The 24,055-nt window shown below is 36.0% G+C and overlaps 1 protein-coding gene across 1 annotated transcript; it reads left to right on the top strand.

Moving 5' to 3' along the window:
* The first annotated feature begins 4,604 nt into the window (after window positions 1-4,604).
* On the top strand, window positions 4,605-22,678 carry LOC125679464 (ALK tyrosine kinase receptor-like). The gene is made up of 17 exons (XM_048918692.2): window positions 4,605-4,924; window positions 5,343-5,479; window positions 6,125-6,235; window positions 7,759-7,865; window positions 8,018-8,181; window positions 10,332-10,429; window positions 15,750-15,872; window positions 16,058-16,253; window positions 16,379-16,454; window positions 16,542-16,606; window positions 18,303-18,429; window positions 18,523-18,623; window positions 18,705-18,797; window positions 19,232-19,333; window positions 20,307-20,441; window positions 22,179-22,259; window positions 22,476-22,678. The coding sequence occupies exons 1-17, from the start codon at window positions 4,680-4,682 to the stop codon at window positions 22,552-22,554; spliced, it is 2,040 nt and encodes a 679-aa protein (XP_048774649.2). The 5' UTR covers window positions 4,605-4,679; the 3' UTR covers window positions 22,555-22,678.
* The last annotated feature ends 1,377 nt before the right edge of the window (window positions 22,679-24,055 follow it).

Below are 24,055 nucleotides of genomic sequence, written 5' to 3'. Positions count from 1 at the left end.
TTATTTAAATATATTTGTTGTATTATGCTGTATAGTGATATCAATTTCTATCAAAAAATGTGTATAGGTAATATATTGGGTCCAGTTATTACAAGAAATTGTATGAAAAATAACTAAATATTTAGGCAATCATTGTGAGAGCAAAAAGGTCAACTGCAATAGCACACACTATAAATCGTTCTTAAATTCCTCATAGAAACTTCTAGTATTGTGATGTTGAATGCTCAAAGTGGTAATTTGGGAATGCTTAATAATTTAAGCTATGGCAAGGTCAGTAGTTTATCTCTGCTGACAGTAAAACAAGAGTACCGCAAATGGTACAATATACGCCCGTTGGACAGTGAAATTCAACCTGAAAGCATATTGTGCACTCTGAATTGATACAACACACATTCTGAATAGAAAAGCCTTAAAGTGGGTCATGGTGCACCAATCCATCTGACATGTGAACTGATTATGTATTTCCCCGAGAGTGAGGTTCAAAGAAATTTTGGTGCAATACCTATCTATGATGATTAAAAAGTCCAGGAGACCACTTGTTCTACTTTTAGCCTTAAAGTAGGTGATGGTGCATCAATTAGGTTGAAATGTAAACTGATTATGTATTTCTCTGAAAGGGAGGTTGTGACTAAATTTCAGAGCAATACCTGTGACCATACCAAAAACAATCTGGAAAACTGTTTAACCTACTTCTACCCTTTAAGTACTGTAGGTCATTGTGCGCCAATCCAGTTGAAATGTTAACTGTACTTGTCATCCTCCGAGAGGAAGCCTTTGACTAAATATCAGGGCAATATCTGTATCCGTAATGAAAAAAGCCCGGAAAACTGTCTGACCTATTTTTAGTCCAAAAGTAGGTCAAGGATGGACCAATCCAGCTGAAATGTTAACTGAAGTTGTATTTCTCTGAGGGGAAGCCTTTGACTACATATCAGGGCAATATCTGTATCCATAATGAAAAAATTCCAGAAAACTGTTTGACCTATTATTTCCAAAAAGTAGGTCAAGGATGAACCAATCCAGCTGAAATGCATACTGAACTTGTATTCTTCCACGAGGAAGCCTTTGACTAAATTTCAGGGCAATATCTGTATCCATAATGAAAAAAAGCCCGGGAAACTGTTTGACCTACTTTAAGTCCTAATGTAGGTCAGGGACTGACGGACCAATCCAGCTGAAATGCAAACTAAACATGTATTCCTCTGAAAGGAAGCTTATGTGTAAATTTCAGGGCAAAATCTGTATATGTAACAAAAAAGTCCGGAAAACTGTTTGACCTGCTTATAGCCCTAAAGTAGGTCAAGGATGGACCAATCCAGCTGAAATGCAAACTCACTCTTTACAATTCTTGAGGGAGAAATTGTGACCAAATTTCAAAGTTGTAATGCATCCGTTTCGGAAAAAGGTCCGGAAAACATTACCTGGGATGCCAGCCAGCCGGACAGACAGCGCCATAACGTAATGACGGGCGTATAAAAGTAAAATACTAGTAATGGAAATAAATGACCTTTTTGCACTTGATGTACGAAAAACTTCATGTTATTAAATTTGAGAGTTTAAAAGGACATATTAGGAGTTATATCAATTTCTAAAATTCCACATAATTTTCAAGGTCTTATCTTAAATTTTAAAATGGAACTAAAAAAACGGGGGGGGTTAGAAATAAAAAAAAATTTAATTAGTGGCGAAAATCCTGAATTTTTATACACAATTTCGAGTAAATTAATCTAAATATTTCTAAGAATCGGTGCTCTGTTCGGAAAATATATCAACAATATCAATAGATATCAACATTTGAACTAGTTTCAAGTCTGAACTACATGTATTATGAATTGCAAAACTGAAATACACGTTTAGGAGACTCAGTATAAAAATAAAAATGTTATATTGGATGAATCGAAAACTGTAATATCATGCAGATTTAACTTTTTCATTAATCAATCCTTACGCCACAAAATACAGTCCCTGCCAAACTCTTCAAATTTGAACTGACACAACATTTTTCAGTTGGATAGAGTTAAGTAACAGATGTGTAATATGTTTGCAGCAATGGGATCAGTATTGAACCAGTAAATACGTAGTAGTAGCATCCTGCGCAATTGTGTTCAAAAGCTCAGGAGCAAACTTCATTAAAAAAATATTTAGAGACAAACATTCACGGAATCCTGATATAACAATAGGAAATGTAATGTTATATCAGAATTCCGTGAATTGGGTTTCCTGACTTGATATTCATATATGACATGTATATGATTCAATTGCAGATAAAACGTGACAAAACTGTTGGCAATGGCATTTCGATGTAATGCAGAATGATGCATTATTAACTAGTGGTAATTATAACGGAGACCGTTACGATTTGTTTTCCAAATGTCTCCCATCTCCCAAGTGGTACTTTGTTTTTAAAATTTGAGTAAGTCATATTGAATCGTTCGATAAACACGTACATGCATATTTCATTAAACTTTTACAGTATGAATTTCAGTCTATTTCCTTAAGTAAGATAACTATACACGATTTAGCATTAACCAAACGAAGATGCGCATGTTTGTGATTTATGACAACAATGCCTATAAGTCAATAGCCTTGATATAAATCTTAATGTAATAAAGATCATATTGCAAAACAAAAAAAGTTATGGCTGTTTAGGTGTTATCCAATCAAATTTAAGTGCACGTACCTGTACATCAATATTTTGCTTCTGTTTGTTTGATATTCGTAGGATTGGTTAACCGATTGGTGACTGTATTATCTGCCATAATACTATCCATCAAATTGCGATCAGTTAAGGCTTTCAATATGTACCTATATTGAAACTTTTTATATTTCATTCAATCAACATATATATGCGCAGAGGTAAATACATAAGAATATGAACATAGTCATACATACAATGTTAATTTTCATTTTATATGAGAGAGATAGAGGGGGTAAGGTCAGTTGTATTAATTGGCACCATTAATTCCAATCCATTTTAAAATTATCAAAGTAATTTATTTCCTTATAACTATTGTTTAAATTCATTTATTGGGGCTTTTACTGCTAGCTGATTTCATATATATAAACTAATGAAAACAATAGTACCGCCAACGGTACACGATATGTCTGTGAGGAGGTTATATAAGATGTTGTATTATAAGATGTTTGTTTTGTGACATTGATTAGCAAACATGGCAAAAATGCCAGTATCAGCTATCATCAAACTGGCATACTTTGTTTAGCAACACATGAATAAAGGAAAGCCAGCATTAAATTACCTGGTCTTTTTTTTAATTTTCATATCTATTCAGGGTAGCTTATTCGATATATGGGTTAACATTGAAATCTATGGATCATAGCTTTTAATGTAACAATCAAAATGTACTTTTGCAAGAGTTTATGCAAAGTCTATTACATCAGCTCAATATTAAATGAATGTAATACTTTCCTTTTATTATGAATTTCTTCGGTTCTCATACCTCCTTAAACCTCCCTCAACAAGACATCCATGTGGTGAGAAGCAAATTTCCTGCAATACGCACATCTTCAAGGTGTTTACAAAGGCCACAGCTATAAAACTGTGAGAGGGGTTAAAAGGACAAACCATGTACTCACTTTATAATATTTCCTCAACACTTTGTAAGTTCAACAACGTGTAATTTTCTGAACAATTGAGGAAAATCACAACCCTTGTCACATGCACACCTTCAATACCCATATAAACACTCCGTAAATGTCCTTATTTGTTGATAAAAACGGACAAATCATGTACATACTCTCTATGTAATATTTCCTTAAAACTGACTTAGTTCAACAATGTACAATTTTCTCAGTCATTGGAAATAATAATCAACATCCACATCCTCGATACCCATACAAACACTCTGTAAAATAAGAAGGTCATCACTTAAAAACTGTGGGGGGAAGTTAGCCAGACAAATTATGTACCCACCATGTAACATTAATTTTTCAAACAAGGGACAAAACTCCTGTTAGAGAAGTCGAAATGGATGAATCTAGAGTGAATTTTTAAGAAAAAGCTACATAGCAAGTTTCAGCTTGATAAGTGACAGAAAAATGAAAATAGAAACAAAACTCCGAGAGGAGTGTCTAAGTGATCATAATCTCTTATTTTCATATGCGAATAAAGATATGAGTGACTCCCCCACTATTCTTGATAGCAGTATTGAATGAGGAAAAACTCAAGCTTAAAAATTAGTAATTGAATCCATGTAGCAAAGGATGAGCCCTCCCCCCAAGGATTTGATAATTCAAAGATCAGGTAGATTCTTTTTTTAATTTGCCAGTCAACTACTAACTTTTCCTTCGGCTGCCACACTATGAAAAACGATGCTACATTTTGTACATGCCTGTTTCATAGAGATAGTATATGTAGGTACAACAGACTTTAAAAATAATTTTATTAAATATCATTCCCCCAGAGGTGGATCAAATGGGTACATATATGGTATGTCCCGGACACAAAAAATCGAACAGATGGACAGACGGACAGAGAAGCATATCCCATAATATATAGCCCGTGAAAAGACGGGCGTATACAAACACATCGATTATACATAAAACTGACTATTGCGTCCAATCCCGGAGATTTGCAGACTATTTAATGATGCATTAACCATGCTTCTGTTGCAGATTTTGAGTTCCAGTCGAACACTGGGGATTAAAAATATGAACTGGCAATGGATACTGATATTCTGATAGTTATATTGCTGATTATCAAATTCATCGAGGGGCAAAATAACAGCTTTATCCTGTCACAGTGCTTTCAGAATGGAGTTATACAGGAGGTTGCTTTTATCGGTAATAACACAGCTGGATGCAAGATGAAACTGAATTATGAAAAGACAATCCCGAATAGCATCACAAACCAGAACTGTGATGAGATGTATCCTACAAATGTATCCACTTTTACGCAGCAAACACGGTAATTCTTTTTTTTCTTTCTATTATCAAATTCTGTTTCTTTATTTGTGTTACGTCCCTTCGAGAATTTTTCGCTCGTATTGAGACGTCACCAGCTGTAGGTGAAGTACCACGAATGTAGATCTACATGCATTGTTAGCGCTCAAGGCCGTATCTGTGAGGGTTCTTTAACATGCCAACGCCTGCCGCAATGTGGGACCTTCGTTTTAAAATTCACATCCGAAAGACCCGTGACTCTCACTTCTAAATGTCGAGCGTTTGGCGAAGGAGCAATCAGTAGTCTTAGGTTCAAATTCTGTATAGTACAACATATTCTCACTAAAAGAAAAATTAATTATGCTTACAACTATTGTTCATGTAACAGGCCTTTTTCATCAAACGAATGAAGTTTTTGATATCATTTCAAATATTTTCATCAGATGTCAAGACAGTTTGTCATCAAGGAAATGCGTGAAAATTCTGAGAAAGGATATCATTCTTTTTGGAAAAGAGTCGCTTTCGCTTGACGTCAACTGTAAAGAGGAAAATCCAGGACGTTTATTGGTCAGATTTGAGAGTAAGAAAGATGTTCTCAGTCGTCTCCTTAAAAGGACATGGACAAGATTTGAGCTGGAAAAAAAATCAAATGTTTTTTCCATTTCTAATGTTTAGAATGCTTAACTAAGGTATTTCTAACGATCAGCAAAAATCTTATTGTTAGTTTTCGAGGTACATGAGAGGTACAGAGACCACAATTCTTTGAAATGCAAACAAGGGTCGTGCCATGTTTGTGTTTACATAGGTTAAATATACTAGTAAAAGTTTCGTTTAAAGCATTTTTTTTCAATTCACAAGTTAATTCTAAACACAATTAAATACTAGTAGTTTCTAGTGTTTAGCACATCACATTTTATTTTGAACATGCTATTTTCTACAAGTAATCTATGTGTAAACAAAAATATGGCACGAGCCTTGTTTGCATAACAATATATTGTGAGTGATGTATCTCACTTGTAACTCAACAACTGATATTAAAATTTTTGGTGACCATTAGAAATACTTTAGTTACGCATTATAAACAATAAAAATGGGGGGTGGAGTAAAAATAATCAGCTCAAATCGTGTCCATGCCCCTTTAACATCATAATCTCAACCGCAAATGATTGTTCCCTTATATAGAATAGTGTCACCAAATCTAATGTATTACCTTATTGTCCAACAGGTTTTGCTGCACATGGATTCTTGTGTGATTTCGTCACGGGTGTCAATGTATGCACTGGGTTGATTGCTAATATGGGGAGCTTCAGATGTCATTTCTTAAGAGACGAGTTTGGTACATGTAACATCAATCTACTTATAATAAAATATACACTGAAATGAATTGTGAAGATTACGAAAAGTGATAAATCTCATAACTCCTATAAGTAATACAAAATAAAGGCAAACACAGACCCCTGGATATAACAGAGGTGGGAGCAGGTGCCTAAGAGGAGTAAGCATCCCTCGTCGATCGGTCACACCCACCATGAGCCCTATATCTTGATCAGGTAAACGGAGATATCCATAGTCAAAATCAGTGTGCCAAGAACGACCTAACAATCTGTATGAAACATGTCAGACTTCATTTGACCCAATGATAGGTTGTATTGGCAAACTAGATCGTTAAAACGACCATAGAATTTGCGAAATGCTGACTTTAATCGAGACTGTTGGAACCCCAGCCCCATCAACTTGTTTGTCAGTAGTGAAAAGAGTTATCCGTGGTCTAAGTGTCTGTGCGAAGAACAGCCTAACAATTGGTATGAAACACGTCAGACAGGATTTGACCCAATGCAAACTAGATCGTTATATGACCATAAAATTTGCGAAATGCTGACTTTCAATGACCGTCAACGTGTTTGTCAGTAGCCTGTCTCGATTTAAAAACTGACCATACGCAGAACAAGCTCTTACGTATCGAATCAGTTGAGAGGTGTATACACCTATGCAGATAAGCATCTATGCAGGTGATAATGGGATATTGCTACATAAATGTGGAGTTGACGATGGAGAAGCTGAATTTAAATCATCCCGTTTATCATAAAGTTGAGTTGTTAGTTTGTCGTTGATCTTCTATGATAAGATAATATGTATTGATTCTTTGCTATTTGTAGTTTTTCTTCCTTTCAATGATTTTCATTCATATTGGGACGTCACCAGCTGTAGGTAAAAAGTGTCACATATCTAGACCTGCATGTATGCATTATGCCCAGGACTGTGTGGGTTCTGATTGTTTAGGGAGGGAATCACAGATTGTGTGCGTTTGGTTTGCGGTAGATTGTATGACGACATTGCGGTGAAAACGGATGTTTACAAAATATTTACGCTTGACACTATGTTTTTTGCGTCATTTTATTATGCCGTCACAATCGAAAAACTGCCTTAAATCTCAGTGCCTTGCTTTGTGAATGTATGACGTTCAGTATAATAAAACAAATTTAATGGTGCATATAGTTAAGGATAACATTGAAATTCTTTACCCTTCGAAAACCACTGTCAACCTTGGGTACACCAATGTATGTAGATGTAATACAGGGGATGCTTACTCCTCCTGGGCACATGATCCCACCTCCGGTGTGTCCAGGGGTCCGTGTTTGCCCAGATCTTTATTTTGTATTCCTTGTGGAATTTGAGATTGATCACTGTTCGTTATATTCGTGTTCGTTCTATTCGCCTTTCATGTTCGAAATAATGTCTGTCTGTATGTATCTATGTATGAAATTTCATTTATGAAGGTCAAGGCTATATTTGCAACATTAAAAGTGCGGCTACGGTTAGAGCATATTGCGTTTCACGATCAGAATTTTTTTCTTAAAGGTATCAGTCTTTATGGAAAAGAACAAAATCAAATTTGTAAGAATCCATACTTCACGACTGTTGAATTCGAAAGACTGCCAAGCAAGTCCTATGACAACATCTGCACTGTGTGTATCTTATACAAATAAACTTATCTTATCCAATCAATATACGCCACACATATTTCAATTATAAATGAGTTTGGAATGTGTTTTTTTTTTATTTTTCCCCAGAAAATATGTTTAATTCAATATCATTTCATTTTATCATTTTTCCCCAGGTGGAATTCAATGTTACCGCACTGGCCCACCGAAAATACATAACTGTTACAGCGGAGATCATTGGAGGAAACAATCACAGAATTCAAGAGGATTACATTTATCTCCCTGTCATTACACAGCAAACTGTTAGGTTTTCCTTGTTTTTCGATAATGATACAACAAGGTGCATATCTATACTTATAAATTAGAAATGTTGCCAATAAACTCCGAAACGCTTGTTCCAGAGTTACTGATTGCACCATTAACATTGTTTCATATGTGAAGTGAAGTCCGTAAGCTATCACAGAATCTTACTTGATTAGTAAATATCGTAAAATTAATTAAAAACCTACTTTCGTTTTCGATAAAGTACCCTGAAATAGCAAAAATGATAGTAAAGTATCGGATCTAAGCCACTTTTTTAAATGACAACTTAAGATGATAGGTTTTGAAGTAAATCCGTTGTTTATCGATGCTTGATTCTGATCTTACAGACAACATAAGTTTTGGCAATTGTTGAATCACTAGAATATGCCTGTTCGTTTCTTCAATCCGTGATTTTAGTGATGAATCAGTCTTATGGAAATTTCCAGAACGATGCGCCCAGACCGTGGCAACATCATACAAACAAATTCGCACATTATCGGGCAAACTGCGAAGTTGCGATAGATTTATAACATGTTTAACATAAGATTGTGTAGGTGTTCAGTGTTAGTTATACTTATTATAGTTTTGACTAGGCCAATATTTATCATTTTATAAAGGTTTACCAGTACATGTATATTACTTATATACATGTATATCTCTCTCATTCAAAGAAGGACACCCACCTTCCGAGACCAACGATCTGGCACTTCGATAAATTTTTAATTACGATATTCATCTGATATTTTCGATGTTCTTGATTTTGTCCGTGATTATAGAAGTCACTGTTACAACTTTCTGTAATAATTTATTAACAGTTACTGATGTGTACAAACACATGGATAAACACGAAAAAGCTTTATTTTGGTTGAACATGTTTTGTGATGATACAGATCTTGAAAGTAAGTAATAAGTCGAACACTGTCCAATATGTCAGATATCGAATGATCCGGGACTGTTCTGGGAAGTTCGCGCCTTATACCTTTAAAGTTAAAACATTTTACCGAAACTATACGTTACACACTACTTGACAATGTCCAAGAAATCAGGCCACTGTTTACAATATATAGCAGTTTTTCTGTTTGTCATCCATATACTGCATTATGTTTTCAATTATTGCGTTTGACGAGAAGAAATTAGATGTAAGTGTATTTATAATTTTGTCGCAGTGGACAAAAACTACCATTATAAACACATTCGCAATACCGAGTTTAAAAATTTTAAATTGTGAACGTCTTCAGGGCCGTAAATTACATGGAGGCGGAGGAGGCAGCTGCCTCCTCCAACTTTTGAGCCAAAAAAAAATTAAAATTTAAAGTTCATTAGAATTTATGTTGTTTCCAATAACTAAGAACATGATACCTCCCTTAAAAAGCATTCCAAATCTTTCTTTTAGAATGAGTTAGTCAAGTAACATCTTAGAAGGCCCTAGAATCAAGGATTTTGCACGAAACGTGTTCAGTGTGCACAAAATGTGCTCAGCGTCACCTAATTTCCTGCCTCCTCCAAATTGAAGGTTAATTTACGGCCCTGGTCTTTGGAAAACTATTCGGCATGACGGATAACAATCGCATTCGTAAAATTATTATCTAATTTTTGATACGGATCAGGTGTTTGTTTTTTGGGGGGGGTTTTGGGTTTTTTTTGGTTGTTTTTTTTTGTTTTTTTGTTTTTTTTACTTTTTTTTTAAAAACAGTATTTTATTATGTATAATATAGTAAGGATTAGGCAGCAGGCAGTGCCTATATTAGCCTTCTCCATTAAGGTACAAGGTAAAGCTCACATAATGATGTATATGACAAATTACACAATATATATGATCATTCATATTGAATAGGGAACATTTGATTTTGGAGATCCAGGTGATTTCCTAATAATCAAGTTTCATTTACTGTATATGATATCAATAATATAACATAACTAATGCACACAATTATTAAAAAACTGGTCTTAAATTCATTTGAATTAAAGATATCGTTCATTCAATTCGTGTGCGCAACAATTCAAACACGCACGCACTAAAAAAAGTCCTTCCTCTATGCAATATATTATGTATTTAATTGTGATTTCCTGCGTTTACGCGGGGTTTCATCTAGTCTTTCGGATTTTAAGACAATGTGAATGTGTTACCAGCTATATACATTAGGAGATAAGATTACCTATTGTGCAGAAATGGTTTCTCGATTGTAGATATTCCTTGAAGGTTACCTTGGAAGTGGATATAGAGAAGAATTCTCTCAGCAAAATTCAAGTTTTGGGGGCCTCAATGTCACCAGGCTGTTTCAGGGGTAATTTCTTCACGATAACGGACTTTTATGGCATCACCATGAATGAAATTGTGAAAGTTCATGGTCAGTCACAAAAGCTACTCACTAAAAGTATTTTTCATTTTCAATTATTCGCTTAAACTACATTATATATGGTACATGAGGTACATTAGATAAACATATATTTGAGTACGAATAAGGTTAGAATATATACAAATATACAATATACATGTAGTGAAAAAGTATTTACAAAATATGTTAAGGAGGGCAGACTAACTCATAGATTTTTTTAGATAAACATACATATATTTTTAAGTGTTTTCATCTTACTGGTTGACACAATTTCATGAAATTTAATAACATTAGGTCTTGTGTAGTACCAACTGTGTAGGTACTCTTTTCTACTATTTGACAAAGCACTGCACGCATTTTAATATACATTTGTATAATGGAATTCGTCTGCAATTTTTGATTAGTTACACAAAACACAAAATATTTCATTATGTCAAATGCCATCTGACCCGTTTCATACCAATTGTTAGGACGTTGTTTTACACACTGGTTTTGACAACGGATTACTCCATTTACCTGATCAGGGTATAGGGCGGGTGTGACTGGTCGACGGGTTTGTCCAACTCTTAATTTTGTATTTCTTATAGGAATTATGAGATTTATCTTCACTTTTTAATGATAAGCATGGTTGTTGATAAGATGTCATATAGTGTAGGAATTACACAAAATAATAAGAAAAATATAAAACCATATCGCACTGGATACAGAGGTAAAAATACAATTGGGACTTTGGAATGTAACTACACATATCTCTAAGTCCTGGATACTGTGTGCCACCAATCCTGAAAGTCCGAAAGCTGAGACGGGTCTTTCGGGTGAGACCTTCAAGAAGTTTGTTCCTCAGCTGGTAATAGTTTGATACAAGGTGAAGATAACGAACAGTGATCAATTTCATAACTCCTATAAGCAATACCAAATAGATAGTTGGGCAAACACAGACCCCTGGACACACTAGAGGTGGGAACAGGTGCCTAGGAGGAGTAAGCATCCCCTGTTGACCGGTCACACCCGCCGTAAGCCCTATATCCTGATCAGGTAAACGGAGTTATCTGCAGTCAAAATCAGTGTGCCAAGAACGGCTTAACAATCGGTATGAAACACGTTAGACAGTATTTGACCCAATGATAGGTTGTATTGACGAACTAGACCGTTATAACGACCATAGAATTTGCGGAATGCTGACTTCAATCGAGACTTTTGAAACCCATGTACCGTCAACTTGTTTGTCAGTAGCTTACCTCGATTTAAAAACTGACTATACGCAGAACAAGCTCTTGCATATCGAATGTTTTTAGCAAGATTATCCTCAAAAGTTCTAAGAATATAGACACCGCTTTGATACTTATTCTATCATATATTTACTACTTAAACGTATCCAGTTAAAAAATTTGTTTGTCGATTCCAATTTTGAAAGGGTTTGAAAAGGATTATATTTTGTGGCGGAAGGATGCTTTAAATTTGCACAACTTCACACTTTTTAGTTCACCTGAGCTGAAAGCTCAAGTGAGCTTTTCTGATCCCCTGTTGTCCGTCTGTCTGTAAACTTTTTACATTTTCGACTTCTTCTCCAGAACCACTGGGCCAATTTCAACCAAACTTAGCCAAAAGCATCCTTGGGTGAAGGGCTTTCAAGTTTGTTCAAATGAAGGGCCATGTCCCTTTCCAAGGGGAAATAATCACAAAAATAGGGTGGGGTCATTTAAAAATCTTCTTCTCAAGAACCACTGGGCCAGAAAAGATGAAATTTACATGAAAGCTTCCTGACATAGTGCAAATTTGAATCATAGCCCCCTGGGGGGTTGGATGGGTTCACAATAGGGGATCAAAGTTTTACATACAAAAATATAGGAAAAATCTTTAAAAATCTTCTTCTCAAGAACCACTGAGTCAGAAAAGTTGATATTTACATGAAAGTTTCCTGACATAGTGCAGATTCGAGTGTTTTATTAAATCCACGGTCCCCAGGGGTAAGATTAGGCCACAATAGGAGATCAAAGTTTTACATACAAATATATAGGGAAAATTATTAAAAATCTTCTTCTGAAAAACCACTGGGCCAGAAAAGTTTACATTCACATGAAAGCTTCCTGACATAGTCCAGATTCAATTTTGAAAACAATCATGGCCCCCGGGAGTAGGTTGGGGCCACAATAGGGATCAAAGTTTCACATGCGAATATATGGGAAAAATCTTTAAATATGAGCCAAGGTGACACAGGTGAGCGATGTGGCCCATGGGCCTCTTGTTGTTTTATTAAGCATATCGTCAATAAGTATACCCACAAGCGCGTATATTTCAATTTTGTAATTTATGATACAGATAGTAGAGACTTTGAACTAATTCAAATGTTGTAAATTCATAAATGTGGTTGATATGGTTTTGTAAAAGAAATACCGATTCGAATAACATTATATTGAAATACCCGAAATATTGCATAAAAAGTCTACATTTTGGCCAATAATTCAAAAGTTTGACCCATAATCCTACTTTCTTAAGTTCCACCTGAAATTTTAAAGCAAAATTTATATGTAATTTTAAAAAATGACAATGTTCTTTTAAACTCTCAAATTCCACATGATGAATTATTCTGTATTTTAAGTGCAGAAAGATAAGTACATTTATTCATTTCCAATCTACTCGCATTGAACTCTTCATAACTACGTGTATATTGTTAGAATACATGCATGCGTATTTATTTGATGTAATGATTGATCTGTGTTGTTTATATTGTTTTGAAACCAACAGACAAATTGAGTTAAGGTCAAGTTTAACACATTGTAGCTCAATAACAAGCAGTATGACCCCAGTTTTTTCTTTTTAATTTCATATTCTCCTTCTATGTAGAAATCAATATTATATTTCCCAAAATAATCGACAATACTTTAAAAATCCATTGTCACGACAGGCGTTAGCATGATAAGAACCCTCACTTTTACGACCCTGGGCGCTATGCATAGGTCTAAATTTACATGGTACTTGGCCTACAGCTGGTGACGTTTCAATGAAAAATGAAGATAACGAATTTCGAACAGTGATCAATCTCATTAATTCCATGGAGAATACAAATTAAGAGTAGGACAAACACCTGAAGGACCCCTGCACAAACCAGATATACTAAAGGTGGGATCAGGTGTAACTCTCCCCTGTTGACATGTCACACCCTTCATGAGCCATATGTCTTGATCAGGTAAACGGGGTAATCCGTAGCCAAAGTCAGTAAGTAAAGAACGGCCTAACAATCGGTATGAAACACGTCAGACAGCACTCGACCTCATGACAGATTATATTTTGCAAATAAGATCATTATTATGATAACGATCATAGAATTTGCGAAATAAAGAGTTCAAACGAGACTATTGAAACCCCTGTAGCATCAACTTATTTGTCAGTAGCTTGCCTCGATTTGAAAAGTGATCATACGCAGAACATGCTCTCGCGTATTGAATCAGTTAAGAGACCATATGCAGTTGATAATGGAATATTGCTACATAAATATGGGAAGTTGGCGATGGAAAAGCTTACATCATCCCATTTGTTAATAAAACAAATAAGAAGACCAAACAATGGTATTAAAGCGAAGTAGAATGTTGAATGATTTTCAAAATATTGCCCTAAAATCTAATAAACTTCTTAGTCCTAGTTATTATTCTAGCCGCCTTATTCTGGATTCTCTGAAGTCTTGATAAGGAACTCGTGCTCAACCCGTATAGCAATGCGTTTCCGTAATCCAATCGTGAGGTGACGAGTGAGCACACTAAGGTCTTGCAGGCGTTTTCTGTAATTAGTTTACGTATGCGACCTATATTTCGTAGTTGGTAAAAACATTGTTTTGAAATTGAGCTTATCTGGTCTTCCTTAGTCAATAACTGATAAAAAAAAAATACGCCTTGATTTCTTACACATGAAGATACTTGGATGATTTGACCATCAAAATTTAAACTGTAATTTGTTAATTCAGTGGATCTGTTTATCAGTGTAAAGACGATGAGTTCCGTTTTGTCTTGATTTAATTTAAGTATGTTGGTTTTCACCCATGCTCTGATATCAGACAAGCACTTCTTTAGCTTAGCCGCGACGTTAACCCAGGTGGCTGTTGGTTTGATAATCATATAAACTTGGGTATCATCAGCGTAGCTATGAAAGGACATCCTATGCCTGCAACAGATCTCACCTAATATTTCTTCAACATTTTTAGTATAACATCTCGGTCATACCGACCTGTAACGTTTTTGCCCTTCGGCAACGGAATTTGTACGGCGCATACCATCACACGAGAAGAATATGCAATAAAGAACCGTCTTTGTGCTTATGGTTCTTTTGGCAACTACAGACCTTCTATCGTGTTTAGTTAGCCATATTTTGTTTCCAATTTTTCTTACTGGTTCGAAATAGTGAACCCATCTTTCGTCACCAGTAACAATGTTTGCAAATTGTCTTAGATTGAATTTGGGAAACATTTTGAGCAATTGCTTAGCGGTTTGTACTCGTACAAGTGTTTGGTCATCTGTCAATATATGCGGGATCTATCTGGCAGAAATCTTTCGTACTTTCAAAATCTGCTTCAAAATGAAATGCACCCGCGATAGCGATATGCCAACAGCTTTGGCAATATCACGAATCGTGTATCTGCCATCACTTTCAATTATTTCCCTGGCTTTTTAGACATTTACCTTGCCTGTTACAGTCACAGGTCGTCCAGATTTTGCTGCATCTTTGACGGACTCTATGCCAGTAAGAAATTTCTTTCTCCACCTACGAACTGTCTCATAAGATACCTTATCAGACCCATAAACTTCTCCCAATTCAGTAAAATAATCTGCATTACCGAATGACCGAGTTTTGTGCGAACTTTTATATAAGCTCTAATTTCCTCAATATTCTCAATCCGTTTCCCAAACAATTTTACAACATAGGTCAACGACTGGCTCTATTGAAATGACAATAGATTTAAAACAGTGTGGAGCTGAGGCTCGTGTTTATACCGTTGGAAAGGTATTGAATAGAGCTATTCAAGAGTATCATCATTTACGAAATCGTGCAAAGCGTTATCGTGCTGTGGTACAATACACATTACATATCGAACAGCCCCCGTATTTAGGCGCTTTAATTTTTTGGTCGCAAAATCATCAAAGTTTAGATCGCCGTGAACCCCACGTCTGCAATTTATACGACTATAGATGCACAGCAATATGTACTGGTATATATGAAAGAATATATACTGCATACGAATAGCAACATTAGTTAAAACCATATAAAAAAAATCTTACAGGGAGACCGAATGATGACGGCAGTCAATCTGTTTCAAATGAAAGGATAAAGTTAGAAAGAGCAAATCACCTGTACGTTGCAGCGATTGGTGTATCTGTTGTGTTGGTACTAGGATTATCATTTGGTATGTATACATGTATTAGACCAGCCATTTCATGTAATTTTGATAAACGATTTCAATGATTTACTAAGGTAAGATAAGAATTTTCCTAAGGGAATGCAATATTGTGTCCTGTTAGTGTGGTTTTTATCTGCTGTAAAATTAAAACTTCATTAATCATTCAATTTGATAATTCTTTTTATTTTTAGGAATAGGTATTAAATTTTCAGGAAAGTTTAGAAATAGAACTGTGATAAAAACATATGCTGTGAGTGACGTCATATCCGGGACCAGTTTTATAGAGGATACCATTTGTAATTCTAACCCCAACTTTTCCTGGTACCGATCGTCTTGGGTTACAGGACGTATAAACAATTATCATCACCGGGATATTAAGATATTTGAGTAAGTAAATTTCATTTATGTACCTTTATCAATGAAACGTCCAATCTTACTGTTTTAGTGCCCAAGAAGTGTACAGATTAATACGAAACTGATGTATTTTTGATTCAATGTTCTGTTATATACAGGGATATTGGCAATGGACATTTTGGCTGCGTTAAGAGGGGCAAACTACTATCATCATCTGCCCCGATTGCTCTAAAGGTAATACTAAGTGTCAATGTTTCGCATTAGATGATAATTGTATTTGGAATTTCTGGTCATAAAACAGTTTTCTCTTTATCCAATCAGGAATTGAAACCTTATTCAACAGCTGCAGAGAAAACGGATTTTCTTTTAGAAGCCATAACCTTGTGGTGAGAAAATACCTTCTTCGACCAAAATTAGCAAAACGGCATATGCCTGATTTCCAAGACTTGTGGGTTTTCTTTGTGGAGGTAGAAAAGTTGCTATCACGGGACATATGGATTAAATAGCGGATTTTTAATTTTCCTTTCATTTTCAAGCTCTTTCAAGGCTGCAAATATTACAATACTTGATAGACAAACTACAACTTGGTGATAAATTGCAACATAACGTATTTAGGCCGCATATATACATGTTTAAATAAAACCAAATAGTTCCATTTAATCTACTTTTTAAAACTCTCAATCTTAGCTTGTATAAGAATCTCAAAATTGGTTCCCATTGGTTTCAATGTGAAAGGTCATAATGATAATGGTGACTGGCACCAGGAGCAAAGTTCCGAATTTCTTTAATTCAAGTTTTATTATTAAATATTTTTACGAAGTTTTCTGGAATAAAACTTTGCATAAGATATGAAGTCCGTAAAAGGTCTTCAAGAAAATAAGGACATCAAATTCACTAAAAGGGGACATTGGATTCCCATGTAAACTACTTGTTGTTTTACTGTACTGTGTATTTTGCATGCACCTGCATTACCTCAAAATTGCAACTATTCATGTTTTGAACACTCTTTGATTTGATCCTGATACGCTTTCGTTCTTAAGCACGAAGTCGCGTGACTGTTGCACTGAAGAAGAAAAAACCATTTCCGGTTATAAGCAACAATCTAGATATTATAAGATTAAACATTCTTTTTGAAGAATTTATTGATGTGTAAACTCCGGACATTTTACTCACAAACTGAATAAAAGTGCGAAGCACTTTTATGTTAAGTTTGTGAGTAAAATGTCCGGAGTTTACACATCAATAAATTCGTTAAAAAGAATGTTTGATTCTTATAATTCCAGTTCATTTACTGTATTCACAATTTCAAAAATTTGAAAAGTTTCCCCGCGGTACGTTATTCGTTTTCAGGCGCGTATCAATACATTGCGTTTTCGGATTTATTGATGTGTAAACTCTTGTTAAGGTTTATTTCTTGTCCAATCGAAACAACTGTAATAAATAACATTAGAATTATCGTGAAATATTTTCGCAGAATGTAAGGGTTATTAGTTTTTTAGCGTCATCTTTTTGTATGATCTTAAATGTATCAGAAGGAAAACAACCCATTGTCATATATATACAACAACCACAACGTTAAACCATGAGGAAACACTGCAGACTGCACAGGTTCTTTTGAATTGACTATAACAGTTCAGAGAAATTTAAAAAATAAAAATAAAAATGATAGCGCAAATTAAATTCACAGAACTTGTCTACTCTTGAGATGTACGGAATGACAGTCTTGCTATCTTTATTTTCTAACTGCAATTTACAGATGCAGGTGATTTTGTGGACAAGCATGATATACATGTATGTCAGTTACATGAGGAAGTCTAAAAAAAATTTGTAGACAAAGCATTGATATATTTCGGGAACCCTCTTGTCACAACACATGTTCCATCCCTCCAAATCAAAGCATGATTTTAGTGCTATTTTACTTGTCGATATATTAACCCCCCACGTATATAAATGTATATAGTTGATGATTTAAGGATTCAAAATATATGGCTGTAGATGTAGATACCATGTTCGTCTGAATATCTATATATAAGCTATATGTATTCACCCTTGGCTTCTATAAATAATCAATTTCCTTCACAGTAAACTTACACACCCGAACATCGTCGAATGTTTTGGTATATCAACCAGCCAGCAGCATACCTATATTCTTTTGGAGTTAATGGATGGGGATTTAAAAAACTATCTTCGCAGGAATAGGGACCTAAACGCAAGTATTAAATATACCTTTCGGATAAGTACTATGCAGTAATAGCATTGATAAACTATACTTACAGTATGGAATATTATAATATTATTGTAGGTACCTATGTCAACCACCTTTTCGCATACACATTCCTTGATGCTCGCACTTGATGTTTGTCGTGCTTGTGTGTACCTTGAGCGTGTCAAATTTATCCACAGGTAAAAACAATGCAACATATTATTCAGTTTTCTGTTAATCTGTAGATAAAACCACTTTTACATTCTATTTTACTGTTGAAGGGATATTGCCGCCCGAAACTGCTTGGTTTCACAGACAGGGAATATTGTGATCGTTAAAATAGCCGACTTCGGAATGGCAAGGGACGTAACTATGTACGTAACTATAGAAACCATTATTTAACTAAATGATTAATGTGTACCAACAGTTAACAGGTCTACCAAGTCGACCTTTGACAAATGTTCGGTTAGGGACCGAAGATAGGATTGAGTGTGAGTGTGTGCGTGAGTCAAGGTGTCACCAATAAGCCTCATTCTAGATACTGTTAACTATGTGTACCTGAAACTAAGAACATATAGTATTACGTTACAATGTTACTCAATACAAATCGTATGTAAAATGTGAATAACTCATCACTTAAAACCATCTCCGTTTTATGCTATACTTGTGTCACATATCCTAACCACATAACGTAAGAGTGGACAAAATTTGATATGTATTAGGTACGTAAAACACTGCCTCAATGTCAATTTTAATCGATCGCTTTACATTTATTGTAATTAAAAACTTATAAACTTTTACAATGCAGGACTCAGTATTATATAAAGGAGGGAAGCTGCAAAGTACCCGTTCGCTGGATGTCACCAGAGGCGATGTTAACTGGACGATTTAGTTCGAAAACGGATATGTGGTACATACATGTAACTTTAAAAACTGATCTTTAACAATGATTTTCTTAAGAGTCTTACATGATTAATCGGATTGGAAACAAACTTTTGCTAGATATGATTATTTGGGGGTTTAATTCAACTGTTGTTATTATGATAGGTCGATCTGTAAAAAGGCTTCAACTCTCGCTAAGGATGGCTTAAACTGTTGCTAAGTATAATCAGTCAATTGATTGATTGCATCTTATTTAACGTCCCTCTCGAGAATTTTTCACTCATATGGAGACGTCACCAATACCGGTGAAGGGCTTCAAATTTTGGCCTTTGCTTGGCGCTTACGGCCATTGAGCAGTGAGGGTTCTTTAGCATGCCATATCTACTGTGACATGGGGCATCCGTTTTTAAGGTCATCTCCAAGGACCCGTGGCATTCACAGCTGATGCCGAGTGTTTGGCGATGGAACTGTCACTACCTGTTTTAACGACTTAGGTCTGTCGCGGCCAGGATTTGAATCCCGGCTTTTCGCATGTGGGGCGAATAATCAGTCGAGGATGGAAATAGGCTTCAACTTTTGCTATCTATAATCATGCGGGGTTGTAAATGAGCTTCAGTTGTTGCTAGATTTCAACTGTTGTTAGATATAACCATTCAGGGCTGTAAATAGACTTCAAATTTGCTAGAATATAATTAAAGGCTTTCTACTGTTGCTAGGTGTAATAATTCGGGCTTATAAAGAGGATTCAATTGTCGCTGGATATATGTATAATCTGTTGGGGTTGTAAATAATTATAAGCTTCCAACTGTTGCTATATGCCGGTATATAAGTAGTCGGCGCGGTGAAATTGAGAGTTTGATATCACACCCTCGAAGTTCACGAAAAATTAAAAAAAAAAAACAAAAAAACAAAAAAAACTAAAAATGATCTCGCTGTATATTTGATTTCATCTTCAATCCATATGTATTGACATTGATTACAAATACACGGGAAAACTACAGGGCTTTTGGTGTGTTGATCTGGGAAATTTACACTGGAGCTAGGCTGCCTTACAATGATTTGACTGTGGAAGCTGTGATGCGTTATATTATCAACGGTGGAAAACTTGACAAACCTAGGAACTGTCCCACTGAAATGTAAGATACACCGTCCACTGTACTCAATATTTCATTATTTGAAATTAAAAAGTAGTCTGCGCCATGTGCATCTTGCGCAATATATACTACTCAAAATTTGATAGGGATCAGAGATATTTTTCTGTTTAAAAAATTAATAACTGCATAACTGGCAATATGGTGTCCAAGTGAAATCAAAAACGTCTTCAACAAACTTGCACGTGCATTGCATGCCATGGAAAATGCGTTTCTCATCACAGTTAATGCTTTTGCTACCATTGCACGATTTTCACTCAGGCATCGGTGTCTGATTCTTTCTAAAATTTCAAACTCACTTGAGTGTTTACACTACGTTTATCAACACAATGCCCCCTCAACGTGTAAGGCGTCGCCTGACGACAGAACAACTGGGCAGATGTATTGGAATGCTTGACGCTGGTTATTCACAACGTGACGTTGCAAATGCACTAAACGTCAGCCACAGCGTTGTAAACAGGGCCTGGAACCGACAGCAAACTTTTGGTACAGCAGCACACCGACATGGGGGTGGTCGTCAGAGGTCGACAACCCAACGCCAAGACCATTTTATGGCTCTTCAGGCATGACGCCATCCCTTCTGGACAGCAACCAGCCTACGTAACGACCTCCTGAACGCCTCGGGGGTGAATGTGTCCACCCAGACGATACGGAATCAGCTTCACAATGCAGGTCTCAACTCGAGATGGGCATGTGTTTGAGTCCCTCTGACTGTTCGACACCGGCGAGCGATTGGACTTGACTGAAGATCATGTCACTTGGACACAGAACGATTGGGTTCAAGTTATGTTCACCGATGCGTCCAGGTATTGTTTGGACTTTACAGACAGGAGGCACCGAGTGTGGCGACGACAACGTGAACGTTTCCATGATGCCAACATCAGTGAACATGACCGTTATGGTGGTGGTTCCATCATGGTCTGGGGTGGAATCAGCAGGGATGGAAGAACAGAGAGAGGAACAATGACGGGGGTGCGGTACCGGGATGAGATCCTCGATGTTTACGTCAGACCCTACGCTGGTGCTATTGGCCCTGAGTTCATCCTGATGGATGATAACGCCCGTCCTCATCGCGCCAGGGTGGTGGAGCAGTACCTTCAGCAGGAGACAATTGTCCGTATGGACTGGCCAGCGCGCTCGCCGGACTTGAACCCGATTGAGCATGTATGGAACATGCTGCAGGTTGCCCTTTCACGCCGTAGAGCACAACCCACGACTTTGGCAGAGCTTGGAAACGCCCTCGTGGAAGAGTGGAACAACCTTCCCATCGGAAACATCTGGGTGCTTATTGACAGCATGGCTCGACGTTGTCAAGCCGTCATTGATGCAAGGGGAGGCCATACCCGGTATTGACACTTCATCGACTAAGTGTAATGATGGACTATCTCCAAAAACTGTGTAATTCTTTCTCTGGTTTGCTGTTAACTTTTTGTAATGAAATGCCTTTTGGTGTTGTTATCAGATTTAAAGCATTCCGTATTGATAAAAGTTCATGCCGTTCATGAATTTTCATTCATAACCTGAGTAAACACGTTTCTGAGTCAAATTTATGTCTTTTGTTATGTTAGTGGTAAATTACACACATATAACCTAGTGATCCTTATCAAATTTTGAGTAGTATATATATAATTTCGAATATCATTGTACACGGTCCCTTACTAGTGTGTTCGAAGAACGACAATTCTTTGAAAGAAGTGTCTGTGGTTTTTTTTTTAATTCTAGATGGCGCATCTTACAAATGTGTTGGTTGGACTGTGCAGAAGAGAGACCTTCATTCAAGGACATAGAACAGTTATTGCAGGTGTATGTATATGACGGGCATAACCATAAACAGTTACTATTAGAATTTATTGTACAACTCAGGGAGATTTCTTTCATAAACCCATAACTGTAAAACACCAACAATGGAGAAAATTAATAAAGGTAGTAAACTCGTGAAAGGTAACTCGTTGAGGAGATGTATGCTTATAATTAAATATTTATCAGCAATATCATACATCATGATGTATTTTCTGGCAGATGTTCAACAAGTGATGATGAACAGGGGAGTGAAGTGAACACGGAAGAGACAATTCTGCTGATGAATATTGCACACTGAGTGATTATGCATGTACTCCGATAATCTCTCTTTCTCAGAAATATGTGTATTGTGGTATAAACTCAAAACTAGTCATCTATATACATGTATTTCAATTAGATATTTTATTAAATACTGAATCATATATATATGTTTTGTCTATTAACAATAATAACTTTCATTCATATGTCGATATGCTCTGTGAGCTCGAAATAAAGGACACAACAGAGTCGTCCACTTCTGCTTCATACTTAGATATTTTATTGAAAGTAGACATTAACGGCAAACTGACAACTCAACTGTATGACAAACGGGATGATTTCAGCTTCTCCATCGTCAACTTCCCATATTTATGTAACAATATTCCATTATCACCTGCATATGGTGTTTATATATCTCAACTGATTCGATATGCAAAAGCTTGTTCTGCGTATAGTAAGTTTTTAAATCGAGGTAAGCTACTGACAAACAAGTTGATGGTACAGGGGTTTCAACAGTCTCGATTGAAGTCAGCATTTCACAATTTCTATGGTCGTTATAACGATCTAGTTCGTCAATACAACCTATCATTGGGTCAAATGCTGTCTGACGTGTTTCATACCGATTATTAAGCCGTTCTTGGCACACTGATTTTGACTGCGGATAACTCCGTTTACCTGATCAGGATATAGGGCTCACGACGGGTGTGACCGGTCGACAGGGGATGCTTACTCCTCCTAGGCATCTGATTCCACCTCTGGTGTGTCCAGGGGTCCGTGTTTGTCCAACTATCTATTTTGTATTGCTTGTAGGAGTTATGAGATTGATCACTGTTCGTTATTTTCACCTTTCATATATATATATCCTATTTTACAAATATTCTCTTTATACAGGATTATATATCGTGTAATAAATTGTTCAAGATTATGTTGCCTTATGATGTTACGAACCCAAAATAACTCAATGAACGCTTTGATGAACAGTGTATACACACGATTCTGGTACACAATGCTGATAACCTTGAAAGGATGATTTGACTTTTCCGTATTTTTTCAAACCATTTTCTTTTATCAAATCTAGAGCGACGTCGTGGACAAGATTTGTGTACGTTTGAGTAAGTTGATATACATAATATTGTTTTTTAAAAGATTGAACCACACATGAATGAGTTAAACTGATGTTCCGTTCATAGACACTAAGACTTGATGGACATATTTTGGTCCGCAGTGTGAAATAAGTACAAGTTAATAATCACATGCGTTGGTTGCACATATAATTTCAAGCATATGTATTGCGTTTTAGTCGTCGAAAATATTCATAAATAGTAATAATAAAGAATTGCTGACAGGCTAAGTGCATCCTTATCCTGATTTAAAGATGGAGAGGACAAATTTAAATATAATCAATGACTAAAATTATTGTACATTTATATCATTTGTCTGCAATTACTCTTAATTTTTACAAAAAATTCTTAACTGGCACTTAATTACAACCAGAACTACCCCGATGGTCTAGGGGTAGAGCGTTCGCTCCACATGCGGAA

This window comes from Ostrea edulis, chromosome 2 (genome assembly GCF_947568905.1).
Source record: "Ostrea edulis chromosome 2, xbOstEdul1.1, whole genome shotgun sequence".
NCBI classification, from domain to species: Eukaryota; Metazoa; Mollusca; class Bivalvia; order Ostreida; family Ostreidae; genus Ostrea; species Ostrea edulis.
The sequence above is the reverse complement of the archived record's forward strand: the minus strand, read 5'-3'. Positions and strand labels throughout refer to the sequence as shown.

What these genes read in the sequence shown, in the direction of transcription:
- LOC125679464 (XM_048918692.2), top strand. Translation starts at nt 4,680, where the DNA reads ATGGATACTGATATTCTGATAGTTATATTGCTGATTATCAAATTCATC. An exon ending in TTCGATAATGATACAACAAG is followed by an intron (nt 8,182 to 10,331) that starts GTGCATATCTAT and finishes TCTCGATTGTAG; the next exon opens with ATATTCCTTGAAGGTTACCT. An exon ending in GTCACCAGGCTGTTTCAGGG is followed by an intron (nt 10,430 to 15,749) that starts GTAATTTCTTCA and finishes AAAATCTTACAG; the next exon opens with GGAGACCGAATGATGACGGC.